The sequence below is a fragment of the Mustela nigripes genome, chromosome 9, assembly GCF_022355385.1.
Source record: "Mustela nigripes isolate SB6536 chromosome 9, MUSNIG.SB6536, whole genome shotgun sequence".
In the NCBI taxonomy this organism is placed as follows: domain Eukaryota; kingdom Metazoa; phylum Chordata; class Mammalia; order Carnivora; family Mustelidae; genus Mustela; species Mustela nigripes.
The window spans coordinates 17,330,353-17,356,841 of NC_081565.1; the positions used below are offsets into that span (position 1 = coordinate 17,330,353).

The window sequence follows — 26,489 nt, forward strand, 5'->3', positions numbered from 1 at the left end:
TTGGGATTAGTTACAAGACCAAGTCAGTTAAAGGCTGGGCAAGTGCTTGATGCACTATTATGGCCATTTCCTCTGGAAGAGATGTGAACAGATTTATACAGTCTTATAGGAAGATGGGGTGCGGCTCATGCCCCTTGACCAGGGATTCAGTGTTCTTTCATACAAGATCCACTGGCCTCTTGGGATTGCCCTTCCCAACACCATTCACAAGTTGGTACGCAGGGAAACCCTAGTCCACCTTTTCCGTCATGGGCCTTCTTCCAGCTGGGAAGGAAGCTATAGTAGCTCATCTACTTGATCATTCTACACATTCAGGCACAGGACTCAAAGGATGAATAAGCCAGGCCAGGTGCCCTTCCATAAGTCCTCTTGGTCATCAGGGGAGGGAGACACTAAACAGGTCATTATAGGACAGCGAGTTAAGGACTACGTTGGTGGGAAGCGAAGGCATTGTGGGAACACATCATGTGGTACCTAACCCCTGCTGGACGAAAGGGTGGCCAAGGAAAGGTTTTGGAAAGATATGAGGGAAAACACAAGTCGTCTCCACAAGTTTGCACAGTCGTGGCTGAGTCATTAGTTGGTTACCTCTCTGGCCTTACCCCTCCCTGATTCATTGAGTGGATCTTTAATGAATGGCTACAGTGCCCTCCCCTCCCCACTCTTTGCTAGACACTACGAAACCACGAACAAGATGGAACACGATGGATAAAGCTTCTGAACTCACGGAGCTAACATTTTAGTAACGAAATGAAAATAAGGAGGTAAATTAATAAACATGGTAACTCTAGGTGCTTTGCAGAATCCTATGATGAGGAGTAACTGAGAGTAGGTGGCAAAAAGGTCTGCTTTAGATAGGGTAGTGCGAGGGCTCCAAGGAGGTGTAGACTTCGGCTGAACTAAAGGAAGAGAAGCTGGCTTTCTAGAGCTAAGAATTCTGGAAGCTCCAGTCCCAGGATGCTAGCCCTAAATGCCTCTGTGTTACAGCATCCTCAGACCGCCATGCCTTTCTCCTTCCTATGACACTGGAATTCCTCTGTGCCCTGGATGGGTATGTTTCCAGGGTGATAAAGGTTCTTCATCACCCCATTTTGTATGTCCTCGGGGCTGAACACTGACATACTCGAGTTCCTCCCAAAGGATGGCCTCCTATCCCTCCTCCTAACTGTGGAAGCATCCATGTGACGTTTTCAATCCCCTTGCCTGGCACTCTGTGGATTTACCTCAGCAACAATCCCTAAACCACACTTTGCAGATCATAAAGCACTTTTATATTCTTTATATGGACTTAATTTAATGCACCCCTCATGACCCTCTTACAGAGTAGATACTGACCTCCTCCTCTAAGAGACAAGGAGACTGAGGTCCACAGAGATGGATTAATCAGGAAGTGTGTGTTCTGGTGACAAAGCCCCACAGGCTCTAGAATGGGGTCAGCCTAGGTTCAAGCTTCACTGTGTAGTAGCTGTGGGGTTGGGCAACTTGCCTCAACTCTCCAAGCCTCTCTTCTGGACGATGTGAGGATAGTAACCCCGGCTCCACCAGCCCGCGTGCTGTTTCCTCACACCTTCAGCGGGGCCCAACAGGCCCAACGCTGGCACACAAGGTTCCTGCCTCTTTCCCCGGGGAGGGAGACGCTGGAGGAAGCGCTCGGCCCAGACAAAGTTGGAAGTGTTAGAGGAACTGAGCCTCTGATGAGAAGCACATTTTGTACATTCAGTTCTTTCCAGTTCACCATAGTGTACCACTGAGGAATGCAAGTCAAACAAGGAAAGGCAGACAAAAGAACCCTCCGTAGATGTGTGTGGCTAGGACAGTAAATACACCGCGGGGCTCTCGGAGAGTGACCGTGGAGGGGGCTTTGGCTGTCTTTCCACCTTGCTCCTCCTGCACAGCCCGGCCGGTCCCGAGCCCGGCTCTCCTCACACATGTTAGCAATACCCACGCCAGCCAAATACATTAGCATCATTTGTCCTCGGGTTGGTGGGGATGACGAGGACCTGCACGGCCCTGAGTAATCCAACCGGAGCAAAGTGCAGACTCTATTAACCAAGGGCCTACTAATCCCGAGGTTAATATTGTTAAATTCTGTATTAATAATAAGTTGCAGGGCTCTTTGGTGGGTCGCTCATAAAAGCAACCATGCAGTTCTGCCTTGCTCCGTCATGAGCTCCACAGGGAAAGGGTGGCTTTGTGCTGCGTCTACAGTGGGCAGTCCTTTCCTTGAAACCCAGCGGGTGTTTAATAACTGTTTGTGGACTGTTTCAGCAGTGGCATTACCAGGGCTGTCTTGCTTTCTTGCTCTTTCTCTGACTTTCTCCAAGGCAGAGATTGGGTCTCTATAGCAGATATGTCTGGACCAGGCCATAACCTCTTGGCCCAGGGCTACCAAAGCTCACCTGGTACTGCCAGGGACCTTAAAAGCAAGTTTCCCCTTTCTGCCCCAGGACATTGTACAAGACTAAGAGCTACCTACACCCATGTGCATGCGCAGCTGGGGGAAAAAAAAAGTGTTGGGAAATTTTTACTTGTGGGGACGCTCTCAACCAGTCGTCCTCGGGAATCAGAGAATATGTTCTCTAGCTCCTAGCTCTCAGCCAAACAATTCTAGGAGACCTCTCTTTCACTTCTTAGAAGATCCCTGTAGAAGAGAGTTCCCACTTCCCATCACTCGTGGCGGCAAACTTCATGACGCACTTCTGTATTGATGTTTCCTTTTCCTTCTTTGATTCCTTCCTGTCCCCCATGCCCACTTCTTGGAATCAGCTCCCAAATAAACCATCTGTACCCAAGCCCTTCTCTTAGCCTCTGCTTTTCAGGAAACAAAAACTAAGACATTCTTCTTCATGTTGTGTTCCCAGCCCTCACCTCAGGTTACAGTACCCGGTAAACACACTCACTCCCTAGACAAATATTTATGGAGAATCTGCTGTGCATAGTCACTGTGGTGAGTGAACGAAGTCCTTTCCTTGTGGAGCTCATAGTGGGCGATACAATCACATTCATCAGTATGTGAGCAAGATTGAGAAGTTTTATGAAGAGAAATAAAATAGAAAAAGAGGCTAGAGAATGATTAGATGAAACTGAGTAGCTGGAGAAGGCCTTTCTGAGGACAGGACAGAGAATATGTTCTGGGCAAGGAAAAAGAGTGATAATGCAAAAATATGGGGAAGAGCTCTTCAGGCATGGAAGCCACAGGTACAAAGGCCCTGTGGTTGGAACATCTGTGGCACGTTAGAAGAGGAGGAAGAATGCCAGCTTCACTGGAATGAGTGAGTGAGGAAAATAGGGTAGGCAAGGAGGTAAAAAGACTGGCCTAAAGAAAGCAGGAATTGGGAATTCTTGGTGGTTTTTGTTGAATAATAGAATCTTTGTATCCCTTGCCCTAGGGAAATGGGAAGGCTCAGGTTTTGGAGTCTGAAATCCATGGATTGGAAGTTCAGACTTGTTATTTAGATGGAGTGTGACCTTAGGCAATCTGCTTGAGACTTGTGAGCATTTTTTTTTTCATTTATAAAATAACAATCATAAAATCTACTTCATAGGAATTGAATCTGATAGGACTCGTAGTTGGAAGTAACAGAAAACAAATGGAAAGCCCTTTGGCAGAAAAGGGAAAAGACTGACTCACGCGTTTGAAATATCCAAGGGTATATGTAGCTTCAGACCCCGCTGGTCCAAGTCTTTAATGATGTCATCATCAGTCAGCATGATTGATCAGGCCTGAGTCTCTTGTTCATCTCTCATGGGCCTCTGACATGGCATAGAAGGTCGCAGACCACATATGTATCTCTGGAAGAGGGTGTAGGCCTCACCTTCAGCAAAATTGTATAGATTAAAATCAGGGGAGAGCTGGTTCCCTGGTTGAAAACTGTGGAGCTCTCAGTAGAAGGAGGCATGGGTTCAGAGCAGGTCCAACCAACACATGTCTACTTGAGGACTGGTATGTGGATGAGCCAGAAGTCCTTTTGCATGACTTGTGGCACATAAGACCTCTCACTAGGTGTTTGCTAGAACACCATTGCCTTTTGGGGAGGGTTTTTTGTTTTGTTTTGTTTCGTTTTTGGCAGTCCCCTGTCTTTTATACCATGCACTCCTCGAAGAGGTCACACAGGAGGCAGCCTGGCTCTTCCAAAAGAGTGTTCTCACGGATGGTGTTGGTATAGGGGAGACAGGGTGAGCCTAGGCTTCAACCGCTGAAGTTCAGTTTCCTAGCATGCCACATATATCTGCATGGCCAGCCTTCTGTTGGGTCCTGACAACACAGACATGACCAGAACACAAATCCTGCTGACACAGCATCTCCCAGTCTGTGGGTACAGGTGCAGTACGAGAAGCATGGGATCCCAGTAGATAAGTCACTTAGCCTTCCCTCAACCTGTTTCCTCATTTGTAAAAGCACAGTTAACCTAAGTCTTTAAATTGTACCAAATATGAATCAAGATAGGGTTGTTTTTGAATGTTTAATCAAGACAATATAAGTACAAGTGTGATGCCATAGGATAAGAACGAAATAAACATTTCCTTTTTTTTTTTTTTAAAAGATTTTATTTATTTATTTGTTCCAGAGAGAGGGAGTGCTCAGAAGCAGACAGAGGCAGAGAAAGAAGCAGGGTCCCTGCCAGGAAGGAGCCTGATGCGGGATTCAATCCCAAGACCCTAGGATCATGACCTGAGCCGAGGGCAGTGGCCTAACCCACTGAGCCATTCAGGCGTCCCATAAATAAACATTCCCTTTCCTGCTCTCCTTTGCTCTTTGCCCACCTTCCATCTGTCCTCTCTCCCTTTTTTTTTTTTTTTTTAAGATTTTATTTATTTGACAGAGAAAGAGATCACAAGTAGGCAGAGAGAGGGAAGCAGGCACCCCGTTGAGCAGAGCGCCCGATGTGGGACTCAATCCCAGGACCTTGGGATCATGACCTGAGCCGAAGGCAGAGGCTTAACCCACTGAGTCACTTAGATGCCCATTCTCTCCTTTCTTTTTAAAAAGTACTTCCTTTTGCAGGAAAAAAAAAAAAAAAAGAAAGTTCTAGGGACTTAGATATTGCATAAAGTATCTAAAAGCTGCTGAGTTTCAGCAGTAAAAACTTCGCTATCAGACGAACGGATGAGACCCGGTAGAAATGTGGTGGCGGGGTTGGGGGGGCACTCACACCGGTACACCATCCATGTAGCAGGCATCCTGCATGACTTATTGATCCCTTACCTGTTTTTCTGATGATGAAGCAACAGTCTCGGAGAGTTTAATCATCCATCCCTAGATAGCAGACTTCCCAGGTGGTAGAGGCCGGCTTCAAAACCAGGTCTTATCCGCTCCCCCAAACCCACTCTCTTTCCTCCACCTCATGCTGCCATCACGTCAAAGGTGAGAATCAGACACTGGTTCTTCAGGTTTAAAATAACGCGTTTTGGCAGAAACAGACCGGCTGCCGCTGAGGCCCTCAAAAAATGCATCTCGCCCGTGACAAGGTCTGTGAATGAGTCTGCATTTGCCCACGTAAAGGAAAGGTGGGCGACACAGAGCCCTGCCTCTCCTTGGCACCACGGCAGCGAGCATCTACAGGTTAGAGAGAGGCCAGGCCCAGAGTGGCCTCCGCATCCCCTTGGTGTTTCCTCAAAAGAGCACGGAGGCCCGAGCCGGGGACCTTTCTCCCCACCTGGGCTGAATAACTCACTGCTCCTGCCTCTTGTAGTTTGGAATTCTTTGCTGCTTTTTTCCCAGCCTGTTTTCAATTTTCTCTTGTGGCCAGCTTTGACTGTGACCTCAACTCAATCAGAAGCGAGAGGGTGAGGGGAGAAAGCTTAAAGAGAGAGAGAGAGAGACAGACAGAGAGAGAAACAAGGAGGCAGGGGATTTGATGGAGTGCTAAAAGGAGAGGGAACTGAGGCAGAGGGTGAGCCTTTAGAAAATTACTCTGTTTTGTTGGGTCGGTTCTGAAGCGTCACCAGAATCGTGATTGAGCTTTTCTGTGGATTGTAATGAGAGCAAGGCTTGCGTCTGAGTGGATGAAGAAATGTGTGGGGGTCTGGCCTGAGCCCACTCGGGTTACAGCCCCAGAAGAGCCGTAATGGGGAACAGGCACATTCCTGTACAGCGACTCCCAACTCCCTATCTGTTTTCAAGGAAAGAAAAACAGAGAAAGAATGTTAGATTCTTGGACAGGCATGGGTGAGGCAGTGCGGCCGCAGCCCGGGTCTGGGCGGATTCTGCCACAGGGCCGTGATATGCCAGAGAGGAGGGGACAGAGCTAGCGCAGGCAGCATCCTGGTGGAAGGTGCATGCAACTTGGAAGCAAAAGAGATAGGTTTGATTCTGGACTCTGCCCTGAGAAGCTGGGGAGCCTCGAGGGGGGCTGCAGCATTCCTGAACCTCTGTATTCCTATCAGGGAATGTGGCAGGGTTTTCGGACTCGGATATTTTTAGCAATAAAACTTAGGAGCCAACATTTTTAAAACAGTTTTTTCCCAACTTAAATACAACATGGACCATCCGTATATAAAACAAATCTAACTAGTTGGTGTTGCTCTGGTGTAACGTTAGCGTGGGTGAAGGAGACGGATTTCAGCCCCTACCTACCACCTCTGTCGTTTCTTCTCAACCCAGAGTCCTGCACATTCTACTTCACAGACCACTGCTAGAATATATTTCATAGTGGAAACCCACTGAACTACTTATGTCTCTCTGGGGCTTTTCATCTTTCTCAGAGAGTCCAGGTTTAAGAAGATGTGGCCGGGTGGAACTATGCGTCTCGCATAGCACCTGGCACATAGTAAATAAATAAAGCTCATATTCGTGTCAACTGTAGCTGGCCAGAAATTCAAGACCAACGTCTGTAATTTTCAGCGACTTTCTCTCATAGGCTGGCTGATGGGGAACATCACATAGGCTATGAGTCAAGAGATGAGGTTCTTGTTCTAAGTCAACCTCCTGCTTTGTATGTGGCCACGGACATGCCGCTTTCCTTCTCTAGGCTTCAGGAGTCACCTGGAAAAGGACAGGATTTTATTATCCAAAGCCTAGGTCAAAAACAAAAACAAAAACTAAGGGTCCTTATCTCTCTTCTCTGTTACGATGAAATAATAACAAAAACAGTAATGATAGCTAACATCTTTTTGAGCCCTTCTTGTATGCCAGACATGGTGCTAATGGATTTGTAAGCAGTGTATGCAATTATTATATGATATTCACAATGCTGTAGGTTGGGTACAAATATCACATCTGTTTTACATGTGAGAAAGTAGATGTAGAGTCAAAGAATCTGTCCAAGGCAAACTGTAAAGGGGGGTGAACCAAGATGTAATCCTAGGGAGCGTAAATTCGGAGCTCAACCTCTTCACCACTGTACTGTGGTACTGTTCGTTGAATTGTTCCACCGCCAGACTCGAGGTATGGTGTATTGTGGGACCCTGACACATATGTTGAATTGTAACTGATTTGCATGTGTGTGTAGAGAAGCCTCCAGGCCTTTCTCAGGACCCCCCTCCCTAAGTGAGCAAGGACAGTGAAGCATTCCCTCATCACCTGTCTCTACCTCGGTTACATTCAAACCTTCTGGAACAGAGTGCCAAGAAAAGCACTCTTACATTTTACTTTATGGGTCTGTTCTTGTATTTCAGAATCCTTCCTGTTGTCAGATTACAAACTGTAGAAGGTCCGGGACCGTTTCTTTTATGGTTTCATTCCCCAAGCCGGTAGAACTCAAAGTGGCATGAATTCAGCTGCAGACTGAACAAAACTGAGAAAGCTCACTTTCTAACACTATTGTTTTTGAACTTTCTCTAGGAGGCAGTGTAGTGTAAAAGAAAAGGTATGGCTTTGGAGTTAGGAGGATCTGGGTTCAAATCTCAGCTGGGTCCCTCCCTAAATTTGCGTGCTTCATCTCTGCTTTACAACAGAGATATTAACATTTAACTCATTAGGATTAAGTATTGTGATAAATGAAAAAAAAAAAAAAAAAGAAAAGAAAGTGTGGTACAGAATGTTTTCTTTCTTTTAACTCTTTTCATTTGAAGATTATTATGTGTATTTAGTCCCAAATAGAACTGGTCACTACATGTCTTTAGAATGCCCCCGGTATGACTAGCTGTATACACCATGCTATCCAGTTTCTTCACTTGAGCTAAACCTATAAACCTTAGGATAGTGTGCCTATCTTACTGACTTCTCAGACATATTATGAGGCTTTTATCCAGGGTCCAAATTATTCTGAAATGGATTGAAATATCTGGAAAGCTATGCCCATTTGTAAATGAATGTCAACCATATTTTGGCTTGAAGATAGTTAATCCAGGCCACAGGAATACTGAATTCCCTCATGAGGGGCCAACTCTTTCAATGGCTATCTAGAAACAAATTGAAAAGCAGACAGACATGGGTCCACGCTCAAAGAAAACAAATGCAAGCTGCCAGACTTGAAATCCTAAGAAACCAAGAGAAACAAAACCCTTATTCCCTCTTGTGAGTAATTCCATGTTTTTCCCCCTTTCTTCATTTTTTCACCCTATACATTGTTCTGTTTTAGTACCTATTGGCAGAGTGACTTTCTTGATTTATGATGTTACTATGAAAGAAGCTGACATAAGGGGCCTCTGAAAGAAATGGGGAGACCAAAATCTTTGATGAATCAGGTTTTCATTTACCTTTTCATTCTCTAGCATAACTGCTGGTTCAAGACAAAGAATTTTTTCTGAAACTCATCCTTTCTTCCTAGACTCCAAACTCAGTAGGAGCTATTGACCCTGTACTACAGAAAGCAAAACTGAGACTTGGAGGGGTTAAGACATTTGCGGTAAATGGTGGAAATAGAATTCAGTCCCAAGTCTGTCCCAACAATAGCAGGTAAACCTGTGTGTCAACCTGACATCAGCCTGATTCAGACCCTTCCTCTGGCACGATGGGTCAAGTCTATGAACTGTAGTTGTCATTGTAAACAGTGGAGAACAACACTGCACACCAGCTCTGCTATACTGGACCGTAGGAAGAAATGCTTTGTAGAACTGTTGTTTACCTGAAATCCCAGGCCCATCCAGATGGTTCAGTCAGAGAAGTGTTAAACCTCATTTACTTGTGAGTGCAGAATGAAACTTTTCTTTGAAAGACCAGAGGAGGTGATCTGTATATTCTGCCCTCTCAGTGCCTCCTTGGGTCACAGTCTTCTTGGACGCTTGGCCAATATTACTGTTCCATGCTAGTTCCATTATATTGGATTGCCCTTAACGTCAAATAGAGAGAATTTAGTTGAGTGGGCATCTTCTTCTTGTTTGTTACTAAGAATAAGTGAGGAGAGAGTATGCAGCATTCCATATCAGACAGGAAGGAGGAGGAATGAACCGTACGGAGGCCTCTTGTTATTCCTTACTGTGTGGTATAAAATAACTCTCATGCTTGTTTTGCCCCTAAATCATCCAATTTTAGAACTGGAAGGGAACTTAGAAGCCATTTAGTCTGGCTCATTTATTTTATCTATTTTTAAGTAATTTTTTATTGATTTTTTTTCTTTGTTACAAAAGTAATACATGTTCATTGTAGGTAATTTTAAAAAAACAGAAATAATGGGGGTTTTTTCCTCTCTCATTTTTGCTTATCTCACTTTACAAAGCCACTATTATGTATTTGCTATAATTTCTTCCTTCTCTTTTGAAATGGATATAAACGTAAAATTTCCACCAAACATTAATCTGTAATAGCATAGCCTGTTTTTTAGCTTAATATCTTTTCATATAATTTCATATTCTTCCACAATATTGTTTTTAATAGCTACAAAATATTCCATTGCATCATTGAACCATAAATGATATTGCTATTTCTATATCATTACCATTTAGTTGTTTCTAAATTCTTGTTGGTTTAAATAGTACCATAATGTTTGTCTGCATAACTCAATCTTTCTGTACATCTGTGTTTTTATTTAATTTTTTTTTTCAAATTCTAATAGTGTTTCTAACCCTTTGATTCCGCAGAGGAAAAACTAAGACACAGAGATGGAAATTCAATTGCCCCAAGATATCAAGCAAATTCTTAACAGACTTAAAACTAGATCCCAAGATTTAAAAATATTCAGTTATTCTTTTTAGTCAGGCCCATTTCCAGTAAACTTCAGCTGCTTCCTAAAAATCCAGTGGCTAAATCGACTTTTAGAAATCATGGAGCTGGGGGCGCCTGGGTGGCTCAGTGTGTTAAAGCCTCTGCCTTCAGCTCAGGTCATGATCCCAGGGTCCTGGGATCGAGCCCCGGATCGGGCTCTCTGCTCAGCAGGGAGCCCGCTTCCCTTCCTTTCTCTCTCCTTTCTCTCTCCTGCCTCTCTGCCTACTTGTGATCTCTGTCTGTCAAATAAATAAAATCTTAAAAAAAAAAAAAAAAAGAAATCATGGAGCTGAAGGCACTTGCTTTTCCACTGTTCCTTCCTGTCCCGTGGTCTTCATCACTCATCAGTCATGGAGCTCTTTCCTCCTTAGTTGGACCCGGATTCTGTCCATCTCAACATAACACTTGATGAATTTAATATCACTGCATTAAGAGTGACCATGTGATAGAAAACCCACCTTACACCCTTGGCCCAACTACTTTGTTATACCAGAAAGGAGAATGCAATCCCAGGAAGGAAGGGCTCAAGTAATTAAGAGGAAGTTAACAGCAGGAACAAGACCAGGAATTTTCTCTGGACAGTAAGTACTATTCCCCTGTTGTCTTTTCATGCATTTTTAGTACACAGTAATTTACCTTATTTGAGCCTTGCTACAATTTCAAAAAGGTAGGTATTGATATGACCACTCTCCAGTTGAGAAGATTCCAGCATAGATTTAAACAGAGTCGTTAGGGCTAGATACTAATCTGTGTCATGTTCATGTGCTATGCTTGTTTTGTCCACTAATCCTCCTGATAATGATATCCAGACATTTCATGGGTTTGGACAGCAGCAAGAATGTCTGTTCACCAAGGCTGGAGCTGGAGAGCTCATCTTTTTTTGTCTCCCTCTAGGAGAGTTCCTGAGTTTTGCTGATGACCTGCTCTCTGGCCTGGGTACATCTTGTGTAGCGGCTGGTCGAAGCCATGGAGAGGTCCCTGAAGTCAGTATCTACTCCGTCATCTTCAAGTGTCTGGAGCCCGACGGTCTCTACAAGTAAGATTGCTGTGTGTGCGGGGAGTGTGAAACAGGATGATTTTAAGTCTGGGAGGCAAAGTGTGAGTCATCTGTCCAGGCCAACCAGATATTTGATAGGCCAGCCTATATGTGCTCCTTGAGATCTGAGGTTTAGAAGAGTCCACTGGAGATGTGTGGCCACAATAAGCCAGAGAATCATACAGGGTTAGTGCTGAAGGGTCCGGGGAGACTAGGGCCCACAAAATCATTTTTCCCAGTGATGAAGAATCTGTAACCCAGAGGGGGAACGTGGCAAGTTAGCAAGGAGGGCTGGAACAGGAGTGCCTGCCTGGTGTTCTTTTCTCGATTCTATGGTATCTCCTCTGAAAAAGATTACATTAGTGATCCGAAATATATGTGTGTGTGTGTGTGTGTTATATATTATATATGGGGTGTGTGTGTGTGTGTGTGTATATATATTTGTTAGCTTGTTTTACTAGATTCAGCTGCTTCCCTTAGCAATGATGCCATTATCAATGCTTCACAGAGTACACTTGAGTCACTGCATTCGAACTTCTAGAGATGCAAAAGGAAGTCATTCCAAGGCTCAGCTCTTAATCTCAGAGGAAAAGGGGCCTCATCTTTCTTTTGTTCTGCGCTCAGCGAGTATGGTTGCATTGTGTTGCACCCATCATAAACTATTACATAGGGTTCTAGAGACAAGCTGTCTTCTTGTATCCTAATTATGAAACTACAGGCCACTTCCCTTAGCAACCAATTTCCCCAGTTATTGAAACCATTTGTTTTTCTTTTATTTACTCAGTGATCCTCTTACTTACCCATTTACCTAATCATGAGTCCCTCCCTCCTCCTATCCTTTGCTCTCCCCTTTGCTCTCTTTCTCCAACCATCCATTCATCTGTTCATTCCTCTACTCCATCATTCATTCACTTACTTATTCATCACTTCTTCATTCATTCATTCATTCATTCACATTTTTGCTTCTTCATAACTCACTTATTCAGCATACATTTTCTGAGGACTTTCTGTGACTTGGTCCTAAGTTAAGAAATCATATGAATGTGATGAAGACAAAGGTTCTATTCTCCAATGACTTATAACTTCGTATGAAAGACCACAGACTGTGGGATCAGATTGAGCTTTGAGATTTTTAGCTATGTCACCTTAAATAAGTTCCTTTACCTCTATAAGCCTCAGTAAAAAAAGTAATAATCAAACCTAGGCTGTAGAGTTGCATGAGAATTAATGTGAATCTCCTTCACCTCCAAACCATATCCTGTCCCTACTTCCTCTGGAAGATAAAACTTTTTTCTAAAGACCATGGCACTCTTTTGAATACCCAGCATATTCAGGCTCATTGGTTAACACTCAACAGATTACACACCAAACTCAGGAATATCACTGTAAGCTAGAAACTGACCGTGTCGTAGATGTGCAGGCCCGAATTTTATTTTGTCAGAATCGCAAAATCATTTGGGGACACGGAGAGCTCCAGGAATGGAATCTCCAAAATACCACAGGCTATCAGATCTCTCTTGTGAGACATTTCGACAAACTTCCTAGAGAAGGTAGCATTTGCCTTAGCCCTTAAGTGGTGACTTGGGATCCAGATCTTGAGATCATGACTCCCTAGCTTCTTAATCCATGAGTGCTACACTAACCTCTTGGGCTCTAGGATCACTCCGTCTATAAAATACAAGTACGTGACTGAATTAAGAGCTATAAGGTCTTTTCCAACTCTAAAAACTATGATTATGTGAAGAAAGTAGCATTTCTGGAAGGTTTCATGATGGCTGACTTCTGATTCCTCTGTTCCCGGTTATGCGCATACACTTGAGGGAGGCAGATCTGGGTTCCAGTCTCCATCCTGCACTTACCAACTGTGTGACCCCGTGAGCTTCTCAACCTTCTGGGCTTCCATTTCCTCCTGTGTGAAAATGGGGATAATGATGGTGTCTGACTCACTGGGACCTCAAGAGGATTTGACGAGATAGTGCACAAAAGTTCTCTACTTGGTGATGAACTCCCAGTGAGAGTGTAAGCTATTACCACTGTTGTTCTTGCTGTCCTTGTTGGGCTAAAAAATTAACTTTAACTCCCTTCTCCTCCTTTTGCCAACTTACTGGGATAGCATCTAGCAGAGAGGGACAGAGCCCTGGCAGGTGGTTCCTATCCACTGAGACACAAGTTGTAAGCTTGTCTCTGGGTGACATTGTGGAGCCTTGACATTAGCCAGTCTGAAATCCTATAGGCCCATTATGTAGAGAGCAATGAAATGTTTTATGGAACCCCAAAAGCAGTTAACACTGAGAGCTGACAAATCAGTTGACATTTAAATGACATTTAAAATGTCATTTTCCCTCACCTCTTTTCCTTCTGCTTGACACCCCTCCCCCCTTCCCACCTCTTGAAGTAGGACCATCCTTTCTTCTTCCGTCCTGGAAATATGCTTGTCATGAGCTTGTCATCGCTAACTCTGAAGACTTCTTTATTTTATTTTTGAAATTGATTTTATTAATGGCTGTGGAATCTGGGCAGTTCTGACAAGGAGCCCAGGGTGTGGTTTGGACCCATCTCTCATCCTGCTGGTGGCTTTCCTTCCGTGCAGTCTGACCAACTCAGTCTTGAGTTTTAAAATAGTTGCATTGTCAGTTCTTGGGTTTTCTCCTTTTCTCCGTGCTCGTTCCTTACCAAAATTAGTTTTCTAACTCTTGGGTTGAAATGGCTGTGTGTGGCAATAGGAGGAGGACAGGCTGAGCCGAGTACAAATCCTGATTCTTCCCTGTCCTCAGAACCTGCCCTGGGGAAAGCCAGTTCTCACTGCTCTGTCCCATAGGGTCTTCTCTGGAAATAGGGAGCTGGTAATTGTTTTGGTCTTATGAGGTTAAAGGGGAAAGCCTTAAGGGAGAAACTCCATGGACAGGGTTTACCAGAATGCCTTGCATATACTCTTTTGTTCTCCCTGACTCCATTGATGGTTATCTGTATCTTTGACAAGGACTGTCCTAGAGGAGTCATTCCCTGTGTGGCAGGTTGGGGTGGTGCTAGCCCTGGAAAAAAGGACCATTCAGGATCCTTTGGGAAGGAAATAGTATGCAAAGAGATCATGGGTCCAGACCTCTAGGTTTGCATTAAGCACAGGGCACCAGATCCCCCACGGACACTGCCAGAGATATAACAGGATTCAGGTGACCCAGGCATGGAGGGCCAGTCTCTCAGGCAGGTAGTCTGAGTTCACATGTCACTACTGCCACTTCTGTCTCTGGGACCCTGGGCTAAACATTGATGTCGTCTCCTTGTTCTGCAGTTTCAACACTTCAAAGTGAAGATGTGCTAGATCTGTCCCAGCTTGAGGGTTCAGAAAATGCATACTTATGCTGTAAGATTTCTTCTCATTCTGTCTCTCCTTCTCCTCTTGGGCTCCTGTTCTTCCTACTCTTCTACCTCTCTCTCTCTCTCTCTCTCTCTCTGGTTTTACCCCAGTGTGCCTCCCTGCGTCTCTGGACAGCTCTCATGCCTTTCATTGCCTCTCTGTGTACATCTGCTCTGCGTAGCTCACGGTCTCTGTCTATCTGCCATTCTCCCAGCCATTCTTCTTCTTTGCCTTTCCATTTGCTTTTCTCTTAACTTCTGTTTGTCTGTGTTTAACTCAGTGTCTCTATCCTATTTCTTACTTAAGTTTGGATTCCTCTCTGTTTCTCGCTCTCTTTCTTGTGCTGAGTATCCAACCCTCTCACTACTTCACCTAGGAAGGCAAATTTCTTTTGCAGCCCCTCCATCCGTGTAATTTTACACAGCACCACAGGATTGAGACCAATTGGAGGAGTGAAAGTCAAGGCCGATTTTCTGTCCTAAGCTCACCCGGGTGTAGCAAAACAGAAACATCAGCATTGGGGCCCTGTTTAAATTGAATTTCCTTATTTCTTCCATTTGTTTTGCTTTTGAATGAAAACAAACAAAGAACAGCAGAGAGAGGGTCCCCAGAAGGGCTGAGAGTGTGGCCAGCTCCTGCACCCTTGGGTTGTTGGAACTGGAGAGTGACCCCGGAGCAGGAATCTCCCACTGAAGATGGATGGGTCAGGCCAGGCTCGGCACTCATGGTCCCTGTCCTTGCCTGACTAAAGGCCTAGACACCCTTCTTGTCGCCGTTCCCCAATTTCCTATTACCCAAGGTAATTAGCCTCTGTCTTGTCTTGGCTGCCTTGCCTTTCTCTAATCGTGGCTGCCTGCCAAAGGGTCCTGAGCAAACATGCAGCAGCGGCCAGGCCCAATTCCTGGGGAGGGGGGGTGCATTCCCACACATTCAGAGGCTTGCCCCGGGCCCGTCCTTCACCTCCCTGGCCTCAGCTCTGCGAAAAGAATGCCAAGGGAGCCTGGGTACTACAACCATGTGCCAACATCCACGGTGGGACCAGAGGGAAGGGGGGAGGAGGGGCTCTTTCTTAGCAGGGATGGGTGGAGTCGGAGGAGATGAGGAAAAGAAAAACCAGGGCCCTAGAGGAGAGAAGGCATTGTGGGAAAAAAAGAAAAAAAAAAAAGCCTGAGGTCAGGAGTCAGACAGCCATTCCCACACTGACTCCCAAGTGAGACTTGGGGCCAGTTCTTCCCTCTCCCCTGGCTTTGATGTTGTTTTTTATGAAATCGAAACGTTCAACTCTGTGCTCTGAGACGGGCACACCGAGGCAGGGATGTGGACTACACCCTAATACCCAGTGCCTCCTTCCTGGATCATAGCAGTAGTGGGGGGAATAGTAGTCATCTGAGCATTCACCCTGTGCCAGGAACCACAGTGGGGATTTATATGTGCTATCTCATTTAATCCTCGCCAGAACCGTGTGGGGCTGATGTCATCCTCCTCCTCCTCACCTCCTATTTCATTGTGGGGAAAACTGGGCCTTAAAGGGGTTCACATTCCACCCCAGATCACATGACAAGAAGACATAGACCTGAGATTCATACCCAGGCTGACTCTGAGACCCACCGTCCCCTCCCCTCGCCCACATGCTCTCCTGGTCCTTGTCCACCACACGTGCAGAGCTGTCCGAGCATAGGAGTGGGAGGGGCTTTGAGCTGTAAGCAACCCTGATTGCAGTGGAAGGACCACTGGGGCCAGGCAGACGCCGCCGGCAGCCTGCAGACTCCCGGGGAGGATGCCTCACACTCACCCGTCTCATCTGGGAACGGAGTAATCTGATCCGTAAAACGAGATGATTACTTCCACCTCCTCGCGTCGTCACAAAGATTAAAAGGAGTAGTAGATGCGGAAGTGCTTGAATTTTTCCGAAGGTTTCCTGAAGGGTTTTCTCGGTCACCCCATTTGTCAAAGATCAACAATGGGGAGGGCAGTAGGCATTTTGAATCCACATGCCTCTCTCCACTCCCCACTTCATGTCCATATTTTTAAATTAGGCCTTTGAACTAAGGCAGAGGGAAGTTTCTACCTCCACTCCAGCACCTACCCATAGTGTGACCTTGTGCAAATTTCTTAACCTCCTTGAGTTTCAGGTTTTCAACTGTAAAATGGAATCACAGGAGGGCTTTTTCCATAGGGTTGTGAGGATTCAATAGACAGAAACAGGGAAAGAGCACAAGATGGTGTCTAACTCATTGTCGGGACTTAATAAATGGCAGAACAAGGAGCATCACTGTCATTACCATTGGTGACAGCAGTCTTCACCCAAGCGGTTGAGCCTGGGTTGCATGTTGACCCTGTTGTGTTCACAGCATTCCAGTGGGAGAACACGTTTAACCTTTTATCTCTCACGCTGGCTGTTTACTCATCATCCCCAGGCACTTGGTAGAACGTGGCAGTAGCAGTAATCCTTCCTTCGTCAAGGTCTCTACTCCTACCTCTTCCCTTTTCCGAGGGTGGACTTCTCCTGGCTTTCCCCATGATGGTTCCCATGATGGTTCCCTTTCTCCTTCATGTTTGCAATTAAATATCATGTCATGTTCTTACAAAGGCCTTCCTTGACCACATGATCGCCGTCGATCCTTCCTGCCACACATATAGACACACAAAGCCATGTACTTACTAAAGCTTAATGGTTTGGTATCTGTTTGCTCCTTCGTTGTCTATCTTTTCTGACCAGACTGTCAGCTGCATAGAGTAGGATCTGCGTCTGCCTTTTTATCCTCTATCCCTGACACCTAGAACAGTGACGGATGCCCATGAAGAAGCCCATAAATGGTTGTTGAAGGATTTGAATATGTTTCCAAGTCGGTGCTCAAGTCTAGAGACACTGACTTTTCCCCTTCACTCACTCACAACCTCTAACTGCCTTTCTTACCAGATATGCAGGGGACATTGTCTTAGTACTAAGTACTTAGGTCATCCTCGTGCCCTATGTCTTTGTCTCTGTATCTACCTTGAGATTTGTCTGTCTGCCTATCTACCTACAAACCTACCATAAACCTGAGCTCATTTAATCCTCCAAAGAACTCTCTAAGACAATTACTATTATTCTTATCCAAGAGATTAGGCTACTAAGGCACAGAGAGTTAAGGTAACTTGACCAAAGCCTCAAAGTCAGTAATAGAGGAGAAGCCAAGCTTTGAATTCAGCTCATTTATTTCCAGAGCCTGAGCTCAAAGTTTCTGCACTAGATCATGAGAAGGACTAGCCATGTAGAAATGGTGAGGGTTAAGGGGTAGAATCTATTCCAAGGGATCTTTTGTGCAAAGACCCATGTGTGCCCAGATGAGTTGGAAGCAATATGGAAAATAGATCTGCAGTCCTCACACCAAAAGCTACTTGGCTACAACCACCGAAGGCCAAACTTCCTCCTGCCTCTGCAGTCCTGGCGTGGCCACAGCCCCAGGTGAACTCCAAGTCTGTACAGGGACCTCTGCTTCTCTTAGCCATGTGCTCCCCATGCCGTTTGGAGCTACCCAGGATCTCCAGCTCCCATCTGCCGAGTCGTTTCCCAGTGTCTCCAGACTGCCATGTGTTTCTGCAAACAAGTCCAGACTCCTGGCCCAAAGATGCTGTTCCAAAAGCCCAGAGAGATTGGAGACTTTGGATGGAGGGAGCATTGCCAGACCCCCAATGCCCCCAGGACACCACCCCTGCTTGGGCACAGCTTGGGCAGCACATTGCAGAAGTAGCCAAGGCCACCGCCATGAATACTATAATTATATATTAGATGAAATCCCAAAGTTTCCCTTTATTTACATTCCTACCCTACCCTCTTCATTTCCTCTCTTCGTGCCAAGAATCAGCACAGACTTTACTGGAAACAGCATGAAAGTCATCAGGAGCCCTCTAAGGCTGGCTTCCAAAAGTACTTGCCCAGATGATGGGAGGCGAGAGACCCAAGGGTCATCTTGCTTCTGGCTCTGGGCTGCTGTGAGGCCAGGGGCAAGGATGTTCTCCTTTGGAGGCCTCCGGGTCTCCATTTGTAGAAGAGGGATTGAATGAGGCTAACCCAAAAAAACCATTTTGTGAATTTACAGGCTGTGTGTCTTAAGAGACAATGGAGGCAAAGGGAGAGACTCAAGCCCCTGGTGACTGGAGAGTTTGAGTCTGAATGGAAAAGCTTCATTCAGCTTTAAGGCCCCAGGCTTCTCTCTCTGTTTCAGGAACCCTGTCTGATTAATGGGCCTCCTGAGCCAAGTCCCCAGTGTGACCAGGCCCAATTTTTAAGGGACTTTCAGCATTTAGGAGAAGGAAGATAGGCACGGAAGAAGCCTGCTATGTTGACCAGGGCCCTGGGCCACAGCCCCTGGACCAGTGCACGCTGAGGCGGAGGCCCAAGGTTGATCCAGGACACACCAAGGCAAAGAGCCAAGACAGGCCTGATAATTCTTGTCCTGCTCTTTTACTGGCTTTTTCTTCCCAGTGTGATACTGTCTCAGTTCTTTTTTCTCCTCTTCAATCCTTCTTCCCTCCGCCCCTGCCTCCGCCCCTCCCACCGCTCCCCTTCTCCCTCGCTTTCTCGACTTTTCTCTCTTCCTCCCTCCGTACCCACCTTCCTTCCATCGCCGTCTCTTCTGCTCTCCCCTCATGTTTTTCTAACATCTCATCTTTCCCTCCCCTTTGTCCATTTCTTTATTCTTTGACTCTTTTCCTTTCCCCCTCTTTTTTCCTTCTCACTTTCTACTTTTCTCTCTGTCTTGGTCACAGATGTTGCCTCTCTCTTGGTGTCACTCGGACTTCCCATTGTCTGTCTGTCTCTTTTTTTTTTTTTTTAACCAGTCCGTGTGTCCTTCTCTTCTACTTGTCATCTCTGCACGTGCGTGTCTTGTCACTTCTCCTTTACTTACCACTTTTCAGTCTCTGTCTCAGTCCCAAGATCTCTGTTCTTTCATCCTTCCATAGACTCCCCACCCCAGCCTAAATACAAGAGTCTGAGCCCATAATATGGTCTGGAGCCAACAGCCAAGGTATGGCCAAGGGTCTCAAAGCCAAGCAGGGGCCAAGGGCTTCTAATGCGCCAAACCTGAATGGAATGTGACGTTCCATGGCTGTGGTGCCCTGTCCTGTTGGTTGGGAGGTGGAGTGGGGAGTCGTGACAGAGGCAGCCTAGCGATTCAAGACTCAGTTCCCTCTAGCATCAGGTCATATTGACCTCTCCACAGTGCACAGTTGGGGCCCTAGAGAGGGGAAGGGCTGTCCTCAAGCCAGAAGCATATACAGCCATGCATCTCAAGCCAAGAGAGACTCGGTAGAGGAAAAATAAAGCTGTTTTTCAGCTGACAGACAGTGAGGCTCCTAAAACCTGCTGGGGACTCTCAGGCAGGCTGTTTCTTTTCTGAATCTGCGTCAAGATTTCATCCAGGAATGGGACACTAGCCAGAGCTCTGGAGGGACAGGGCACAGACTGCTTGTGTGAACTCATGGAGGGCAGGTGGGTGGGAACTGAGGCCATGCTGGAAAGTTAGGCCTTGAATGCCGGGCAGAGAAGCCAGACTTTATCCTGCAGGTGGTGGGGAGTGAAGAAAAGCTTGAGGAGAGGCAGGTTATATTTAAACCTGTGTTTTCTGATGACCACTCTGACCCTTTGACTGTGGTGTGTAGAGAGTCCGGGGGTAGGTGACATTTGATGTGTGGAAAGGGAGAGGGTGGGGTTCTCACACATTTGGGGAACCAGTGAGTGGTGCCCTGAGTAGGGCATGTGTTGGGCCATACTGAAGCAGTAGGGGCTCAGCTCAGTCCCAGAAACCTCTAAGAACAGTCAGAGTGCTCAGGAAAAGGACGTATTTGTTGGGCATCTGCAATGTGTCTTACACTAGGTTGGGTACTTGGGATGCAGAAGTCAATAGGCCAAATACATACAGCCTTGTCCTCACAGAGCTCACAGGTACAGTGGGGAAGCAGAAGAGACGAGACCTTTCCATGATGATTCATGCTCTGACGGAGATGTCCAGGGGCTGTGAGAACCCCTTGGAAGGGCCGCTAATCCAGTCAGGTCTCCTGCAGGCCTGCTCTGCCGATTACTGCAAAGTCTTCCTGAGGAAGTAAGAGGAGGGGTTGCACTGGGCTGAGGAGTACACCACCTCTGCTCCCACTGCCATCCCCCCGCCAAAATCTGTGTCTGTGCAAAACCTCAGAATATGCCCTTATTAGAAATAAAGTCTTTGTAAATGGAACAAGGATCAAGATGAGCTCATGCTGGATTAGATTGGTTCCTAAATCTGGCATGGTTTCTGGTATCTACCATGTGAAGACAGAGGCAGACATTAGAATTTTGCTAGGGCCCTATCCGCAAACATTCTAATGCTGGCCCTCACTGAGATGGTAATCTCGGGAGGGGGTGCGGGTGCAGTGAGAGCCTCGTGTTCAGAGTATCAGGAGGCTAAGGGACATGGGGTGAACTCTCAGCTAGGCTTTGTAGGGAGCACTTTTAAGTGACGTCAGTGGGTCAGCGATGGTTATTTATAATAGGGAGTGGTGGGGACTGTGGTAAACTAGAAATGGAGCAGAGAACACTTAACTCTAGACAGTTATTACTATGTGAGTGTATAGACCCAGTGTTGAAAAAATATTCCAGGCCATAAATCTAGGAGTTTAAGTGAAATCTCTGAATTAGTACTTGCTGGCAACCAATTTAAAATTGGTCACGGAGACCAATTCTGTAAGTCACAATTCGCCTGCAGGTTGTTAATTCAGAATGCCTAATCTAGGTAAGCGCTCTCACTGTACAGATGTGGAAGCGGAGGCCCTGAGAGACTCATAGACTTCACCATCAAAGAGGAGCCGGGAGTAAGAGAGAATGATCCTGAGGGCTGATCCAGGATTCTTTCCAACAAGCCTTGACCCCGCCTTCTACCTTAGGCTCACCTTGCTGGAGCGGGAAGTGCAGAGACAGTTCAGCATGTGAGGGGATCCTGGGATGGGGTCACAAGTCACCACTCTAGGTTCTGTGTTCGGCTTTGCTGCCCATCCACAAGGGACCTTGGACAAAGAGCTTCCTTTTCCTGAGTTTCAGTTTCTTCCTGATTACAAGGAAGGGACTGGATGGAGAAACCCCTTCCTGCTCTGGTTTCTAGGACTCTAGGAACTGATGAGAGGAGTGGACCCAGGCTAGAAGCTGCACATCCTGACATTTCCCTGCTCCCATTGTCTTAGGTGTGGGTCCATCACTGCATGCCAAAGGGCTGTCTGTCCCCCTGACTGCCACCTCCACCTGTAAAGGAGGCTGTTGCTGTGAGCAGTCCTCGCTGGAAAGGTGTTAGCAGACTGCGGGGGATCATGTGAGTGATGTGTGGAAACTCCGCCGCGAGACACAATCCAGATTTCTGGCATTTTTCTTTCTGCTCTGTTCTTCTTTCCCCCAAGGACAGTCTCTCCCATTTACCAAAAACCCGTCGTGCTTTCACATTTGAAATACAACATAATTGAGCTCAAGGCTTCAGAAGTCATTGACCTAAACCTTCTCTTTTTATGGGAGAAACTGAAGATCAGGGAGGGCCCAGGCCTGTCCTCCATCTGATTCTCTTAGAGAATCAGTGTCAGAGCTGGGCTAGACAGGGCTCTCAACTCCCATGCAGACCACCTGCTGCTTTCTTGTCCTGGATCCAAGCATACTCGTGCCCCTTATCGAATGGGGTGTCTGAGAGGCAGAGAGCCTAGGGTTTGGAGTCAGGTTGCCCTAGGGTCAGTTCAAATGTCAGGTAGTTTCTGGCTATATAAGATACTTATTTCCCCTGGGTCTCAGTGTCCATGCCTGTAAGGTGAGGATACTGTTATTTACTACATTAGTTTCACTATGAGGCAAGTAGGGAGTGGGGAACACATGCCTAGCTCTCAGGCGTGGGTGCTGAGCACACAGTAGGTGCTCATTGTCAAGTATATACCAAGTGCGTACAAGATGTTTCTTTAGTAGATCTTCTTCAAGGATGACCATAAAGGGGACTCATGATCAGCTAACTGTCCTGGAAGTTTCTCACTTTTCTCTATTCTCTCTGAGCATCTTTCAGGAGCCTTGGGGATGTAAGATGCAACAAATTTGGGATTGTTCTCACCAGATATCTGACCTAATAAGAGGCGCCTTCCCTTTTTCTCTTTTTCTTCTACTGCTCCTTGAACCCATCCCAAATACAGCTCTCATGATGAGAGGTAGCTATGACTGTCAGGGCTCCAAGAGTGGACCTGTTTTAGAACCCATGCTTTAGGAGTCTGTGAGCCCCTAACACAAGGCCAGGTATTTAATAGGCTATCCATTCAGCAAACACCAAAGGACAGTAATGGCTACTGTAGGTTAGATGGATGGAGTCACTACTTCACATAAGCATTCGTGACTTAGTCAAGACCAGAGCAATGGCATAACAGCCTTCCAGTCACTGTCATCACCAACCACTTATCAAGTTCTGTCACTAACTCTTGGATCCTTCACAATATGGTACTCTCTGAGGCAGGTACTATAGGATCCTTGTGTTATATCTAAGAACACTAAGAAAGGCTAAGTGTGTTGTTCCAGGCCACCTAACTGGTGAATGGCAGGACCATGAGTCTAACACAAGATGCCTGGCTCCAGAGTCCCCTTTGGCATGTTCCTATGCATTCCTCTTAGAGGCTGTGGTGGGGCTGAAATTTGAAATCTTACAGCTCAGATTAAGAGAGCTTTGTCCAGTGTTGGAAACAAACTTGTGAGCAGCTAGTTATTCTGGGGTGGGGGGTGATTTCCCCATAATAAAGGCACGGAAATTCTGAGGGCCTGGTGATCTCTCACAGGCATTGTACCTCGGGAGAAGTGCGTCGGAGCTGGGTCTGGACGAGTGGATAGCGTTGACCATTTAGAATTAGGGAAGTTAATGCATCCTGGACAGAGGGAACAGCTGAAATAAAGACAAGAAGGTTGGAAAGTAAAGGGACACATAAAGGAACAGCAGAAGGTTCAGGACAGTTGAGATATTTACTGTATGAGGTTCGAGAGGCAGAACTTGCAAGGCCTTGTAAGGCAGACTAAGGAACCAGTGACTGATTCATTCTGAGCAGCCGTGAGAAGGCTACATTGGGATCTAGAATGGTCTCCATGGTGTGTGGGTTAGAGGAGGGACGCTGAGAGAGCTGTTGTAATCGTTTTGGTGTAAGAGATTAGGAATCTGGAATCAGAAGAGAGGCAGAAAGGGAGGAGCGGATGGGGAGGTCCTAGGAAGTGGGCTTGTGGTGCTCACAGGTGTTTTGGACGTCCGTAAGCCAGCCTCCTTTAGAGGATCCAGCACAGAATTCAGCATTTTAAAATCTGCCTTAAATTTCATCGTTAGGTGACCTTTGAAAAAATACATCTAACTTTTGAGACCAAGCCTTTGTCCAGAAAGGGGGAATTTAAAAAAAAAAAAAAATCAACCTCACAATGTGTCTGTCAAATTAAAAACGAAAAACATTGTTCTATATGTCAATTCCTGCCCCCGATAGACCTTTTGTTTATACTAACTTCCTCTCATCCTTTCCATTTGTTGCAGTCTTATGGCAGTAAGCATTCACATTAATTCTCCCGCTCCACCCCTCCCACCGCACACCCCCCCACCCCCACCCTCCCTACCCTCCCCCCCACAACTGCCCAACTTCCCTCTCTGCACCCCTCTTTCCCCAGGATGCCAGAAATGAAATAACATTCTTTGCATGTTTGTTCTAAAGCTCCTGGCAGCCTTCCCGCAGACCCCTGGCGGGGTCAGGACTCATTTGCATTAGCATGTGTGAGGCCGGCCTGAAGGAGAGGGAGAGGCCCTGTTTTCAAGGAGTTTCATCAGGCACCCCTGCCAGAAAAAGGAGAAGTTACTATTTCTTTCTGGGAAACATTCACAGATTGAAACAAGCAAGGAAGGCCAGGGGCCTGTCTGACTTGTGGGGAAGTCGGTGCTTGGGTGAGCTGCCTGCCTGACTCCCACGGACGGCATCCAACCTTCTCATCCTTATCACAAGCCTGCCCCAGAACTCTCTCCTTCAAGAGTGTAGTAACTTAAGACCTAAATAGCTATTTCTTAACTGTATCTATGGCCTGTAACAGTAGAAGAAAGAGAGCACACACAGGCCAGGAAGACACTCAGAAGCTACAGAATAAATAAACCGGCAATTTTTGCTGGCTTCTAGATAGATATTAAATCAACAAATCATCTTTTTTAAAAAAAGAGGTAATCCCTAGGGTTTTTTATTTGTTTGTTTTTGCTTTAATCCTGTGAATTTTTAAATAAGGCACTGTCTCAGAATCATACGTTCTTCCAGGAATCTCAGTAACCTTGTCCAAATCCAGCTAAGCATGTCAGGCCAAAGGGAGTCCCCCGGAGGCATCTCAGGAGTGCCATTGGCACATAAAATGTGCTGACCCTAGAGGCATGGATTAAGCCGTTTACAAAGAGGCAACCCCAGTTCCTGGTATTTTATTGGACAACCTCCCATAATTTCCCATTATTCTTTTTCATTTCCTAGCTTGGATATGTCTTCTTCAGACAAGACCTTTGCCTCTTCCTTTATGATAGTATCCATGTAAATACTTCATAGAAAAAAAGGAAGAATCAGTGATATGAATGGCTGTTATTGAAAGAGTGCTATCGACATGCCAGACGCTGTTGTAAATGCTTTACATAAATCACCTCGTCTGGTCCTCTTAGGAACTCAATGAGGACAGAGCTCTATTATTCCCATTTTACACATGAAATGACCAGAGCCCAGAGAATTAAGAAATTTGCCTAAAGTCATGCCGTAGTCAGTAGCAGAGCCAGGATTTCAATTCAGACTGGCTGGTTCCGGAGCCCAAGCTCCTCATCGCTCATGAGTCCAGACTCTCCTGATGTCGTATCAGCCTTGAATGAGCCTGCTCCGCACCAGATAGTGCCCTCCGCCCATCACAGGGCCTTGGCACATGCTGCATGTCTTTTTCATTCTTCAGTCGTCAGCCTAAATGTTGCTTCTTCAAATGGCATCCCCAACCCATAATCTAAATTATGCCTCCTTACTCCTTTCCCTAATTGCAATTATTAAACTGGGAGATGACATATTTATGTGTGCATTAAGGTCTGTCACCTCTGAGACTTGACTGTCAGTGAGAGTCAACATAGTGTTTATTTCCATATACTCAATGGCACACATGCAGGAGGCATTCAGTGAATATTCATTGGATACATGAATGCTTGTAATATTACATTTAATCTGTAAGGTTAAGCTATAATCCTATGAGGCAGACAGTTTTCTCCCCTCACCTTAGATGTAAAGAAATGAAGGCTTGCAGAGGTTTAGTAAAGTGGGCAACGTCACTAAGGGAGTCAATGGCAGAACTACTATTTGAAAACAGGTCTTTTCTGATCTCAGAGCTCATGCTCTAAACCTGCATACTGTGTTCCTTCCTGAGAAGCCCTAGGAGGGACATCTAGAGAAATGAGGCGGGGCAGCTGCCCTGAATCAGACCTCCCTCTTCTGCTGGGACGAGCTGGGTGTGTATGCAAACCACCATACAAAAGGCAATTAAAATTGGTGAGCTGGGTCTACGATATTGTACCAGTTAGGAGCTATGGAAAAAGGTGGGGAGAAACAGGAATTTGGGGAGGCAGTCGGGAAGGATGTCCTTTAACCTTTCCTTACTTAGCCAGCGCACACTTTGTCTCCAAGGCTGTGCTCCAATGTAACATCCTCCTTGTTAGCACTGGTATTTAATCATTCCATTGGGTTTTGAGTCTCTACATCTCTGAAGGGCCCTGACATGCATTCTGGGGACCCAGAGATGAACAATGTCCCTGCCACCATGGAGCCCATGAGAAAACGTGGCCCATGATGTGAGAACTCAGATGAGAGAATGCCTCTCAGTCCAGTGAAACCTGGCCAGGAAGAGCCATAATTTAGTTTTGTTTTAAGGATGAGCAGGATCAGTGCGATGCAGGTAGGGAGAGAAAGGAGAATGATCTTCCATGGAGAGGGAGTCATAGGTGAAAGCTATTGAAGGCGACATAGGA

The 26,489-nt window shown here is 46.0% G+C and overlaps 1 protein-coding gene across 3 annotated transcripts in view; it reads left to right on the forward strand.

Moving 5' to 3' along the window:
- Positions 1 to 26,489, forward strand: part of ASTN2 (astrotactin 2) — an 858,139-nt gene that overhangs the window by 796,808 nt on the left and 34,842 nt on the right. For all 3 annotated transcript variants that reach the window (XM_059410933.1, XM_059410934.1, XM_059410936.1), the window contains one exon: positions 10,979 to 11,120. In XM_059410933.1, coding sequence (XP_059266916.1) covers positions 10,979 to 11,120 — 142 coding nt within the window. The remainder of the gene's footprint in view (positions 1 to 10,978; positions 11,121 to 26,489) is intronic.